The sequence below is a fragment of the Ammospiza caudacuta genome, unplaced genomic scaffold (assembly GCF_027887145.1).
Source record: "Ammospiza caudacuta isolate bAmmCau1 unplaced genomic scaffold, bAmmCau1.pri scaffold_228, whole genome shotgun sequence".
Taxonomy (NCBI): domain Eukaryota; kingdom Metazoa; phylum Chordata; class Aves; order Passeriformes; family Passerellidae; genus Ammospiza; species Ammospiza caudacuta.
The window spans coordinates 1-12,145 of record NW_026682999.1 but is presented as its reverse complement, the minus strand read 5'-3'; the positions used below and the strand labels follow the sequence as shown (position 1 = coordinate 12,145).

The window sequence follows — 12,145 nt, the reverse complement described above, 5'->3', positions numbered from 1 at the left end:
TGAAAAGATTGTCTTACAGCTATTTAAAAGCCTGCATTAGAGCTTTCACGGGAGCAAACCCAACACTCTTCCACATCACACCCACCAGACAAGTAGGACTCTGAGGTCTCACGCCACACAGTCACAACTAACTTATATTTTCCTCCCTGCCACCAAGTTGGTTAGGGACAGTGTGGTGCAACTCCTTGGGTCTAGTGCAACAATGCCAGAGTCCAGAGATAAGGGGAAGATACAAAAGCGCTCACAGGATGTAAAGCTGTCAGCTGACAGTCCTGCCCACACTCGTCCTAGCATACAGCTGTGCCAGCAAGGCTCAGCTGGGCGAACAGCAGCTCGCCAGCCCCAGTGCTCAGAGCTCTGCCCCTCATGCTGGCAAGGAGGTGGGTGGCTGTCAGGAGCACAGCCCACCTCCTCCTGCCTGAGCAGCAGCCGGTAGGGCAGCGTGGCAGGGAGCCCAGAGCCCCATGGCTACGGACAAGCAGCCTGGGCGAGGCTCCCGCACTCAACCTCTGCCGCCGGTGGCCGGCGCTCACCGGCTGTCGTGGACGGCGTCTTGCTGGAGCTGTGGGAGCGATTGCCCGGCTTCACGGGCCACACGCCGACGGGGCTGGGCCCGGGGCCGCTCTCCTTGGCCTTGCGCTGCCATGGCGCAGGCGGCGCGGTCGGGATCAGCGTGTCCAGCTTCAGCAGCCCGTGCAGGTCCGCCTCCAACAGGAACTGCGCCGTGGTCCTGCGGGCGGGCGGAGTTAGCCGTGCCCAGCGGCCGGGCTGAGCCTGCTCCGACAGCCCCGCCGGCCTCCCCCCACCGGACCGTGCAAGCGCTGCGGCCGCTCCTGCCCGCCAACGCACACCCCCACTCTCCCCAGCCGCTCCTCGGGACACTCCGTCAGCCGATACGCCCTCCCTCCCTCCGCTCCTCGGGGGTCCTTGATCAGCCGGCACCTCTTCCAGCCGCTCTTTGGGGCTCCCGCCGATAAGCGACATTCTCCCTTCCCCTGCCCGCCTCACCACAGCCTCCCCGCTCGGGACTGCGCCTGCAGGCCGCCTCTCCGGCCCTGTGGCACGCTCACCTCCGCGGCGCCGCCGCCGCTCGCCCGCCCCGCAGCATTTCAAACGGCGGGCGGACGGGGCCCCGCTGGGCCGCTTCACACCCAACGGCCGCGCACTGCCCGGCGACGGCCGCGCGACGCAACGCGATTGGCTGAGCCGCGGGACGGGGCGGAGCGCTCCGCGCGTGAAGTGAGGGGGCGTACCCGGAGGCGGGACCAGGGCGGGGCATTCTTGCTAAGGCGGGGCGATCCGCGCCGGGGGCGCGGCGCCACAGGAGGGACCAGGCGGGGGCTCGGGGGGAACAGGAGTTTATGGCGGGGTGGTGGCGGTCGTGGCTGCCCGCGGCTCCCAGCGGCTCCCAGCCGCCCATGAGCAGGTAGGACTGGTTGGCCATGTCGGTGCTGGACAGGCGGCCCCCAGAGTGCTCCGGCGGCGGGCCGGGCAGCACCTCCAGCAGGCAGGGCAGGACGGTCTCCTCTGGCGGCTGCTTTTCGAAGGCATGGCCTGGGGCGACATGGAGTGGACGGGGTAGGGGCTGCCATTTTAGCTGCCCCCGGGAGCAGCTGAGTCGCCCTGCCCACCCACTGGCCTGGCCGTGCTTGCTGCTTTCCTGGAGGAAGCTGCCCAGAGCACGGTGCAGCTCAGGAATGGGCGGCCGGAGTTTCGGCTTCATGTTGCTGGGTACGCAGGAAGGGGCATCGAATTTACCCTCAGACTTGAGGTGCCCTAATGCCCCATGCAAGGTGCCCAGGCTTGGTGCTGGTCCCCCCCGCCTGCCCCCGGCACAGCCCTTACCTGTAGAGGGAGGGGAAGGTGCAACACAGCCCCAGGAGCGCTGCTGAGAAGAGCAGCGGCACCACCGTAACACTGGGGCTGAGCCAGCCTGCATCGGCGGAGGAATGCCGGAACTGTAGCCTTTCCCAGAGCCACCATCTCTGAGCCCCTCGCAGCCCCCTGCCCCGTGCCCCCCTCCCCATTTCCAGCACTGTCTGCCTCTTGCCCTCAGCCGTGAGGCTTCTGCGGCCGCAGCCTCCAGCCCTGCCCCTTACCCGCATCGGCCACGGCATCAACCACAACGGGTTTGGTCCCGGCGCTCCAGCTGCCCCGGTACCACGGCCCGCTGGGTTGGGCCCGCACCTGCGCGGGGTAGCGGGAGCCTGGCCGCAGGTCCAGGACCTCTTTCCTCGCTGCTCGCGGAACCTGCAGGACCTGCGGGGCAGAGCCGAGCCGGAGGCATGGCTGCTGTGGGCTGGCACCAAGGGGCGGGTCCCGCTTGGCCCGACCCCGCGCCTGCCGTATGTCAGCAGCGGAGGAGGGCAGCGCTGCTCGGGCTTCCCTGGGCAGGCCTTGCCTTCCAGTCATGGCTTTTCTCCATGGCATAGCGGACCTGGTAGTCCAGCTGCTCTGCAGGCAGCTCCAGGGGCGGCAGCCGCTGCACGCTCAGCCGGCCCTGCGACACTGTTGCCTGCACAAGCTGTGGGGCATCTGTGAGCATTGCTGGTGTTGGGGATAGGCATTCGTCGCTCCTGTGAAACGGGACATGGGACACTGTGTCCCCTGTGAGCCAAGCAGGGGCTGCGGTGGCACTGGGACTCACCAGCCTGGTGCAGCCAAAAGGGCTCCTTGAAGTAGCTGAGTGTGGGCAGCATGTGGGTCCTGGTGACATTCACCAGGACAGAGATGGCACTGCCAGCCTTGGGCTGGAAAGTGCAGGCATAGGTGCCCTGTGCCCCCCTGCTTACCTCCTCGCACTGTTGCCATGCATCTTCCCTGTGGGAGGAGTGGGGAGCCAGTCAGTCTCACCAAAGCAAACCCACAGCCAGCATTCCTCCTGCTCTTCCCCAGGAAAGCTACTGCTGCTTGTAGTTGGAGGTGCAATGTGGTGAGGGGGTATGAGATTGGTGGTGGAAGGGCAGGACAGAGCAGGGCATGGGCAAGGGGCCCAGTGTGGGATATTGGGACACAGCAGGACCAGTGGTCTCTGGGATGTGCCTGCATGGGTGCCACCTGCCTGCCATGCCCCTTACCTTGTGCCAGCCCCGCTCAGAGGTGGCCGGTAGAGGAGCTGGTGGGAGCTGTGGGGCTCTGCAGGGTCCCAGCTCCACTCGCAGCGCTCGTGCCGCAGGTAAGGGGTTCTGCAGCACAGCCCGATGTCTCCTGGGCAGGGAGAGCCAGGACAGGGAGGGGGCTGCTTCCCCTTGGCCCCCCAAAACTTGGGAGTTACACCTTGCTACAACAGGACCCCCACCCCAGCAGCCCCAGGCGTGGGTGCCTCCCTGCTGTTGCTGCCAGCACCCTGCAGAGGGGATGGCTGCTCACCGGAGGAGTGGGGGGTCTCTGCAGCCAGAGCCTGTGACCAGGGCCCCCAGACGCCGTCCATGGAGGTACCGTCGGGCTTGCTGCACAGCTGGATGTGGTGCCTCACCCCTGGCTCCAGGCCCCGGAGCACCACCCAAGTGTTGGCCTGGACCAGCCTCTGCAGGAGAGGGGCCAAGCTGAGGAGCAACTGCAGGCTCCAAAGGCCCCTGCCCATCCCTGACACCTCCAAGGACCTGTCCCAGTGCTGCTCATTTCAGAGGGTGCTGCCTTGGTGGAGAGAAAAATCAATCTTCTGCCTTTCAGGGAGCTGAACGAGAAGGGACTCTTCACCATCCAACACCTGGCTGGGTCCCATTCAGAGGTCCTGCTTTGAAGCCTCCGTCAGGTTTGCTTGGCAGTTACCAGCGAGGTGAGAACATTGTTCTGAATTGTCCCCTATACTTCATACACGGTGTGTAGAGTAGGTATGTGCTTGTGCTGGAAAAGAAATGAAATTTAGCAAAATATTTAATTAAAGTGAGTTGTGTGTGAACTGGTTTGTTAAAAAGTAGTTTTGTAGCCGTTGAAAAGTGTGTTGAGTTTTGTGTGTGTAACCTAGCAGGTAGTCTTAGGGATTTAATAAATAATTAAACTAGTGCAGGAAAGTAAGAATGCTAACGTGTCTGGAGGCAGCATACAATGCTCTTAGAATAAGATAAGCAGAGGATTAATGATCTTGTTTGTGAACCAAGGAATGTATCACAAGGGGTCTGTGACCAGGCAAGGGGAACGGGGAAACTGTTTCTTGGAGACTTTGTTATGAACCGCATGTATAAGAGGGAAGCGCCCACACGTGAATTTGGGGGCTCGGATTTTGGGACGTGAGTCCCCCAGTTCCCCGGGCCCTTAATAAAGCACCCACAAAACTTATCCGAGTTTTGTGTCATCTATCAATCGGGCAACAGTTTTCTGGCGACCGCGGCAGGACTCCAAGGGCTGCTGGGGCGGTTCGCGTCCCGATCCACTCCAAGCCGGCACCGAGCACTTCTCGGGGAGTAATCGGTCGTACCCGACACCCCGCGCCTGTTGGACAATTGCCAAGGTGAGCCCGAAGGTGCTTTATATTGGAAAAAGGTGATAATTGGATTTGGATTTGGTGGTTGGTAAAAAAGCCTAGGCTCCGGCCATAAGACGTCTAAGGACGCAGGGCCGGAACTCACCTCCTGTTTGTTTTAGGGAAGGACGGCGAGAAGGTATATTGGTTTAAGGTATATTGGTTTATTGGGATTAATAGTGGAATTAAAGGTTGTCATATGATGTCTTTTAAAACTTTTAAAACCTTAGTGCAAGCCAATGGTAAAATACCTGGAAATACACCATTAGGTTGTATATTGAAACGGTGGAAAAGTGAGGGGTATTATCAAGAATTGGATAAAAGCAAAATGATAGATTATTGTAATCATTGGTGGCCTGAATATGAGATTGGGGAAGTGGGATGGCCGGTGAATGGTACACTGGAATTGGGGATAATGGAATCTTTGATGCAATTTTTAAGGAGAAATGAGAAATGGGATGAAATACCATATTTGGATTTGTTTTTCGTTTTATATCGGAAAGAGGAATGGCAAAAGGAATGCGGTATTTTTGTTTTAGAAGTGAATGATGAAAGGGAGTGTGTGGGATGTAAAGAAAGAAAGGAGCGTAATTTGTATCCTTCAGTCAAGGAAGATTTGTCTTATTGTATAGCACCTCCGAGGGTTCCGGTTGCTCCTAATGTGCCCCCTGCTCCCTCTGCGGATATAGCTATAAAAACGGGATCTAGTGAGAGTGATAGTGATGGTGGTGATTTAGAAAAGAATGAGAGTGTTAAAGGAACTCCGTTAGCAGGGCGGACTCACAAGGGAAGGAAGGGGCAGAAGGGGCCACAGTTAATTGCGCCGTTAAGGGAAGCTGTGGGACCACAGGGAGAAAGGATACTTATAAAGGTGCCTTTCTCCCCCGGGGATTTGGTAATATGGAAGCAATCAGCGGGGAGTTATCGGGAGGATCCTGAAAGGGTGGCAAGGGTGGTTAAAATGATAATAAAGACTCAGAATCCGGACTGGAATGATTTACAGGTATTATTAGATACTATAATGGATTCCACGGAAAAGGAAATGGTTATTAGAGCCACTAGAGAAAAGGCTCGTGAGGAGATTCGGTTGAGACAACTAAATGAGACAGTTGATGAATTGGTACCAAGTGAGGAACCTAAGTGGGACCCAAACTCTACGGGAGGAATAAGGGCTGTAAAACGATATCAGGAATTGTTGGTGGAAGGAATTAGGACAGGAATACCTAAGACTATGAACTGGTCTAAGTTGTATTCGGTCAAGCAGGACAAGAATGAGTCTCCGTCTGCCTTTTTAGAACGATTAAAAGACATGGCTCGGAAGTTTACTAATTTAGATGTAGAGGATCAATCAGGAAAACTTCAATTGGCCTTGTTGTTTATGGGGGCAATCACAAGAGGATATTAGGAAAAAGTTACTAAAGCTGGAAGGAGAGGATACTAGAAGTTTGGATAAAATGCTGGAGGTAGCGTGGAAGGTATACAACAACAGGGAAAAAGAAACTGCAAAAAGACAACAAGCTAGTATTCTGGCTGTAATGCAACAGACAGGGGCAGGAGGAAGACCCATTAGGGGTCGAGGTCGGGGAGGAACTAATCGTGGACAGAGGGGGGTTGCCAAGAGGTCGGGGAGGATTTGGGTTTGCACCTAACATGGGGAGGTTGGATCCAAACCAGTGTGCGTTTTGCCGACAATTGGGACACTGGAAAAATGAATGCCCGGTTAGAGGAGGTATGGGCATGGGAAACATGGGATTAAGGACAGGTCCAATGGGGAATGCTCCTGTGGGAGGATTCACAGGAGGACCAGCAGAAGTCGCTCAAGCACTAGTTTTGGGAAACTATCAGAATCAAAGCTGACTAGAAAAGGATTTAAGGGTAGTTTTAGAAATAGATGGAAAGGATCAAGAATTTATGGTAGACACTGGAGCTACTTATTCTGTACTCAATAGACAATTGGGACCTTTGAGTGACACAACGGTACAGGTGGTGGGGGCAACAGGGAAGCTAGAGGAACAACCATTTTTACAACCTTTAAATCTTAGGTTTGGGGGGAAGGAATTAGATCACCAATTTTTGTATATGCCAAACTGCCCCACACCCCTTCTTGGCAGAGACCTGTTGTCCCGACTTAATGCGAAAATAATATTTGAAGGGGGAAGGGTGAAATTGGAAATACCTGAGGAACAAATAGCAGGCATTTTTGTAATCAAGGAAGTGGATGCCTCTCCTATTCCAGAAGAAATTGAGCAGGCTGTAGTACCCTGGGTATGGGAGTCAGGGGTCCCCGGAAAATCTAAAGCTGCGCAGCCAGTAAAGGTGGAGCTAAAGGAAGGGGCCCGACCAGTGAGGATAGAGCAATACCCCTTGAAGCTTGAGGCAAGGAGGGGAGTAGCCCCGTTAATTAAACAATTTTTGGCTCAAGGAATATTACAGGAATGTGAATCGGAGTATAATACTCCAATTTTTCCAGTAAAGAAACCTAATGGTAAGTACCGTTTGGTACAGGACTTAAGGGCTATTAATGAAATAGTGAAAGACATACATCCAGTTGTTGCTAGTCCTTATACCTTGTTAACATCTGTATCGGAGGAGTTTAAATGGTTCTCAGTGATTGACCTTAAAGATGCCTTCTTCTGCATCCCACTGGCAGTAGAGAGTAGGAAATATTTTGCCTTTGAGTGGGAGAGTCCTGATTTTGGGAGAAAGAAGCAGCTTATGTGGACGAGACTCCCACAGGGATTTAAATGCTCCCCTACTATTTTTGGAAACCAACTGGCCAAGGAGCTGGAGGAATGGAAGATAACCCAGGTAACAATATCCCCATCCTTGTATGTAGTCCTGCAGTACGTGGACGACATTTTTCTGGCTACTAAGGAAAGGGAAATGTGCGTGGAATTAACAATTAAATTACTCAACATGCTTGGCCAAGCAGGGTATCAGGTTTCTAAGGAAAAAGCTCAATTGGTCAAAAATAGCGTTATTTACCTCGGTTGTGAGATCACACAAGGGCAGAGACATTTGGGAGTAAACCGAATAGAGGCAATATGTGCTATTCCTTTGCCTCGTAACCATCAGGAATTGAGATCTTGTCTAGGAATGGTGGGATGGTGTCGACTGTGGATCATGAATTTCGGTCTCCTAGCCAAGCCACTATATGAGGCCTTGAAGCAGCATCGGTTGGAGTGGACGACACAGCAAAAGAAGGCCTTCCAGGAATTGAAGCAGGCACTAAAGGAGGCCCCAGCCCTAGGACTCCCTGACCTGACCAAGGAATTCCAGTTGTACGTGAATGAGAGGCAAAAACTGGCATTGGGGGTCCTCACCCAGAAGGTGGGATCCTGGAAGAGGCCAGTGGGATACTTCTCTAAACAACTGGATTCGCAGACCCGACCTAAAGGATGAACCATTGGAAGAACCTGAATGGGAACTATACACTGATGGATCCAGTTTTGTCGAGAATGGGACTCGCTATGCCGGGTATGCAGTGGTAACATTGGATCAGGTAATAGAGGCAAGGGCTTTGTTACCTGGAACTTCGGCCCAGAAGGCAGAGGTAATTGGACTCACCAGAGCCCTGTATTTGAGCAAGGACAAAAGGGTTAATATCTGGACAGATTCTAAATATGCCTTTGGTGTGGTTCATGTACATGGGGCATTATGGAAGGAAAGGGGGCTTTTGAATTCACAGGGAACCAACATCAAGCACCGGGAAGAAGTGCTACAGCTACTGGATGCGATACACAGTCCCAAAGCAGTTGCAATAATGCATGTTAGAGGACATCAGACTGCGGAAGGAGACGTTTACAGAGGAAATCGATTTGCTGATGTTACAGCACGCAAGTGGCACGGGAAGTATGGACTCAAATGGCATTGGTACCGGTAAGAACAAATCCGGCTACCCCACACCTGAATCAGGAGCCCAAATATTCAATAGAAGATGGAAAACTAATAAACTTGCTAGGGGCACAGAAGAATCAACTTGGGTGGTACGTTACACCAATGGGACAAATAGTGGTACCTACCCGCATAATGAAATTTATTTTGGAATCAGAACATAATAAATGTCATTGGGGGGCAGAGGTATTGGTAAAATTTTTGAAGAATGAGATAATCTCTAATCAGATGTTAACAATGGCAAAAAGAGTTAATGCAATGTGCCCGGTATGTTTGAAAAATAATCCAGTAGTTAGGAGACAAATACAAATGGGAAAGTTGCAAGTCGGGCCACAACCAGGAGATTACTGGCAAGTTGATTTTTCTGAATTGCCTAGGGCACAGGGATACAGATACTTGTTAGTGTACGTATGTACATTCTCAGGGTGGCCGGAAGCTTTTCCATGTAGAACTAATCAGGCTAAGGAGGTGGTAAAAACCTTGTTAAAAGAAATAATACCAAGATTTGGAGTACCTTTAGGATTGTCATCAGATAGGGGTCCGCATTTTATAGCCGGGGTAGTGCAGGAATTAGCACGAATGTTAGATATAACCTGGAATTTGCATACCCCCTGGAGACCTCAGTCTAGTGGGCAGGTGGAAAGGATGAATCAAACCCTGAAAGGACAAATCAAAAAGATTTGCCAGGAAGCTAAACTGCACTGGCCTCAAGCTTTGCCTTTGGCCCTACTCAGGATTCGAATTAAACCAAGGGAAAAGGTAGGCGTAAGTCCATATGAGATATTATATGGCAAACCATATCATGCAACTGTATTAAAAGGGGAGGTACATGTGAGTGGGGACCAGGCGATTGCAGAGTATGTTATGTCACTTAATAGAATTCTTTAAGAAATACGTTACAGTGAAATAGACCGCTCACGCTGGAGAATTCTGTCCACGACATCCAGCCTGGGGACCAGGTGTACGTCAAGAAGTGGATCAGGGATCCGCTACGGGAATCATGGAGCGGACCCCACCAGGTGATGATGACGACCTACACGGCGGTGAAGGTCCAGGGGATGGATGCTTGGATCCATTACACCAGGGTAAAGAAGGCACCGTTCCAGTGGGAAACCCAGATAGTGTCTCCAACCCGGATGATCTTCCGCGCAAAGCCGCCTTCTTAATTATATTACTGCTAGTGATCATGAGACTATTACCCGTTCAAGGGTCTACTCTAGTACAGGTTGAAGAAACAAAGGTTACAGTCATGGAAGGGATGGATGTTCAATTAACTTGTGTTATCTTTGACAGCCAGAAAGTTGAGGCCGGTGAAGTTATTGCAATATGGCAACGGGGGGCTGAAAGAAGCCGAGGCAAGATAGGAGTCGGTTGGGATCAGGACAAACAACAAGGAAACACGGTACTGAATCTTACCAAGGTAACCACAAACGATACGGGAGAATATACATGCTTGGTCAAAATACGGGATAGTTTTGATTACAAAAGAGTGAGTATGAGGGTTTTGCCATGGACAGGGGATCGTGCTGAAAACATAAAGATTAATCCAGTATCAATGGCAGTGGACATGTGAGATGGGCCACCTCTCAGAATAAATTGTTCCTTCCTAGTAAGATCAAGATATCAAAGGAACCTTTGGGTCAAATGGTAGAAGCAAAATAGGGAACTGACCTGGGACAGAATAGAGGACGGGACCAGTTGGTGGGAGAAGGAAGGCAAAGGTTGTGGGTGGTCGAGTGTCACTAATCCTAGAATAGGAAATGCATGGTGGAGGCATGACAGAATGATGTTATCCTTACAGAGACACGGTAGAAGGAGTAGACGAGAGGTTAATGATACAATAGAACGCAATGCTGAGCAGGAAAACTTAGTGGTAGGATTAATCAGAGATTTTGGGATCATGCAGAATGTGACTAAAATAACAGCTTGCCTGCCCTTACCACAGGCTGCAGGTGAACCAATTCCCTGGGGAATAATACCAGTAACCAAAATGCCTGAAACATTCAAGAATGTTTCATGGTCCTGCCAGTCAGTTCCCAAACCAGTAGATGTATGGAGAGATTTGTGTATGACCATTCGGGCTATGACTAGAGAGGAATGTGAAAAGAAATCCAATCATTATGGTTGGATTCAAAATACCAGGAGGTGTTTAATTGCAACCCCAATAGATGAGCCATGCAATACGGCACGAATAAGAACGAAATCCCAACGAAATGAGATGAGTTGTCAGAATGTCACACAGAATTTTGACACCTGGAATAGTTGGAAGACATTATGGGGACCTAGTGTTTTGGAACACTATAATTACCTTGGGGAAGTACAATGGTGCATCCAATGGTCAGGAGTAAAGAATCAGTCACATTATAGGGCCCTTCTCACGTCTACATCTTCCCCAGAGTTCAGACCGCAGAAAGAGGATTGGAATTGTACTGAGGTTTTTACATGTGATACACCGGAAGACCGAATTGGATTGGTACCGGTGAAAATGGCATTAAAGTGGGGATGCGAGTGTAGGGGGTATGATCACACGGTTAGCAGAGAGTCCATGGATGGACCTATAGATTGCAGATCTACTACTGTGCATAGCCCTGGAAATTTAGTCTGGGTGTTGGGACACGGACAGTGGACCACACATTTACCTCTAGATGGATCAGTAACACAAATCACCCTAGGGGTTCCCACATTGTGTCCATACTGGAAACAGAATAGATTGATCCAAAGGAAAGGACTCAGAAAGAGGGAAGAATCCCTAGAGGAGCAGTGGCATGAACCTGGCTCAGGAGTGCAATTTGGATGGATATTGGAGTCATTATTCCCTCCGGTAGCGACATATCGAAACAGGGAAATGCTCAACAATTTGTTAGGACAGACAGAAAGGTTGGCAGCAGCTACTAAGAAGGGATTTAAAGATCTAAATTTGCAATTGCAAGCTACATCAAGAATGACCCTACAAAACAGAATGGCATTGGATTTGCTACTGTTAAAAGAGCATGGAGTTTGTGGTTACCTGAGTAGGAGAATAGATCATTGCTGTGTACACATTCCAAATGTTACACTTGAAGTTGAGAAAGATATTTCTCAACTGGCAGAACTGGAAACAAAAACCAAGGAAATTGAAAAGGAAGCACAGCATAATTGGATAGGAGCAGTATTTGATTCTTTGGGGCTTCACCTGTCTGGCTGGATTACGTCTGCTATACAATATGTACTAATGTTTTTAGTATTTCTAGTGACTATGTGGATTGTATATAGATGCCTCTTAGGTGTGATCGAAAAGGAAAAGAGGCGATCTCTCCGGTTGCTGAAGGCGATGACCCGCGGGCGGCAGAATGAGGAACACTCCCCACCTCGTTATGAAGATGTTACTGTTGATTGAGCATCCTTGCAGCAGGACTGAAGGATGCTCAAAAGGGGGGAAATGTTGGAAAAGAAATGAAATTTAGCAAAATATTTAATTATAGTGAGTTGTGTGTGAACTGGTTTGTTAAAAAGTAGTTTTGTAGCCGTTGAAAAGTGTGTTGAGTTTTGTGTGTGTAACCTAGCAGGTAGTCTTAGGGATTTAATAAATAATTAAACTAGTGCCGGAAAGTAAGAATGCTAACGTGTCTGGAGGCAGCATACAATGCTCTTAGAATAAGATAAGCAGAGGATTAATGATCTTGTTTGTGAACCAAGGAATGTATCACAAGGGGTCTGTGACCAGGCAAGGGGAACGGGGAAACTGTTTCTTGGAGACTTTGTTATGAACCGCATGTATAAGAGGGAAGCACCCACACGTGAATTTGGGGG

The 12,145-nt window shown here is 51.0% G+C and overlaps 1 protein-coding gene across 1 annotated transcript; it reads right to left on the bottom strand.

The window, feature by feature from the left end:
* Positions 1–1,066: 1,066 nt before the first annotated feature.
* Positions 1,067–7,320, bottom strand: LOC131571794 (thrombopoietin receptor-like). Its single transcript, XM_058824563.1, has 9 exons — positions 7,267–7,320; positions 3,370–3,526; positions 3,078–3,207; positions 2,648–2,820; positions 2,402–2,547; positions 2,081–2,259; positions 1,846–2,019; positions 1,636–1,727; positions 1,067–1,554 (listed from the first exon to the last, which is right to left on the bottom strand). The coding sequence occupies exons 1-9, from the start codon at positions 7,318–7,320 to the stop codon at positions 1,067–1,069; spliced, it is 1,593 nt and encodes a 530-aa protein (XP_058680546.1).
* Between the last annotated feature and the right edge of the window lie 4,825 nt (positions 7,321–12,145).

Coding starts and splice junctions, on each gene's coding strand:
- LOC131571794 (XM_058824563.1), bottom strand. CDS start 7,320: ATGTCGTCCACGTACTGCAGGACTACATACAAGGATGGGGATATTGTT. Junction 2,821..3,077: donor CTGAGCGGGGCTGGCACAAG/GTAAGGGGCATG, acceptor CTCCTCCCACAG/GGAAGATGCATGGCAACAGT. Junction 2,260..2,401: donor AGAAAAGCCATGACTGGAAG/GCAAGGCCTGCC, acceptor TCTGCCCCGCAG/GTCCTGCAGGTTCCGCGAGC.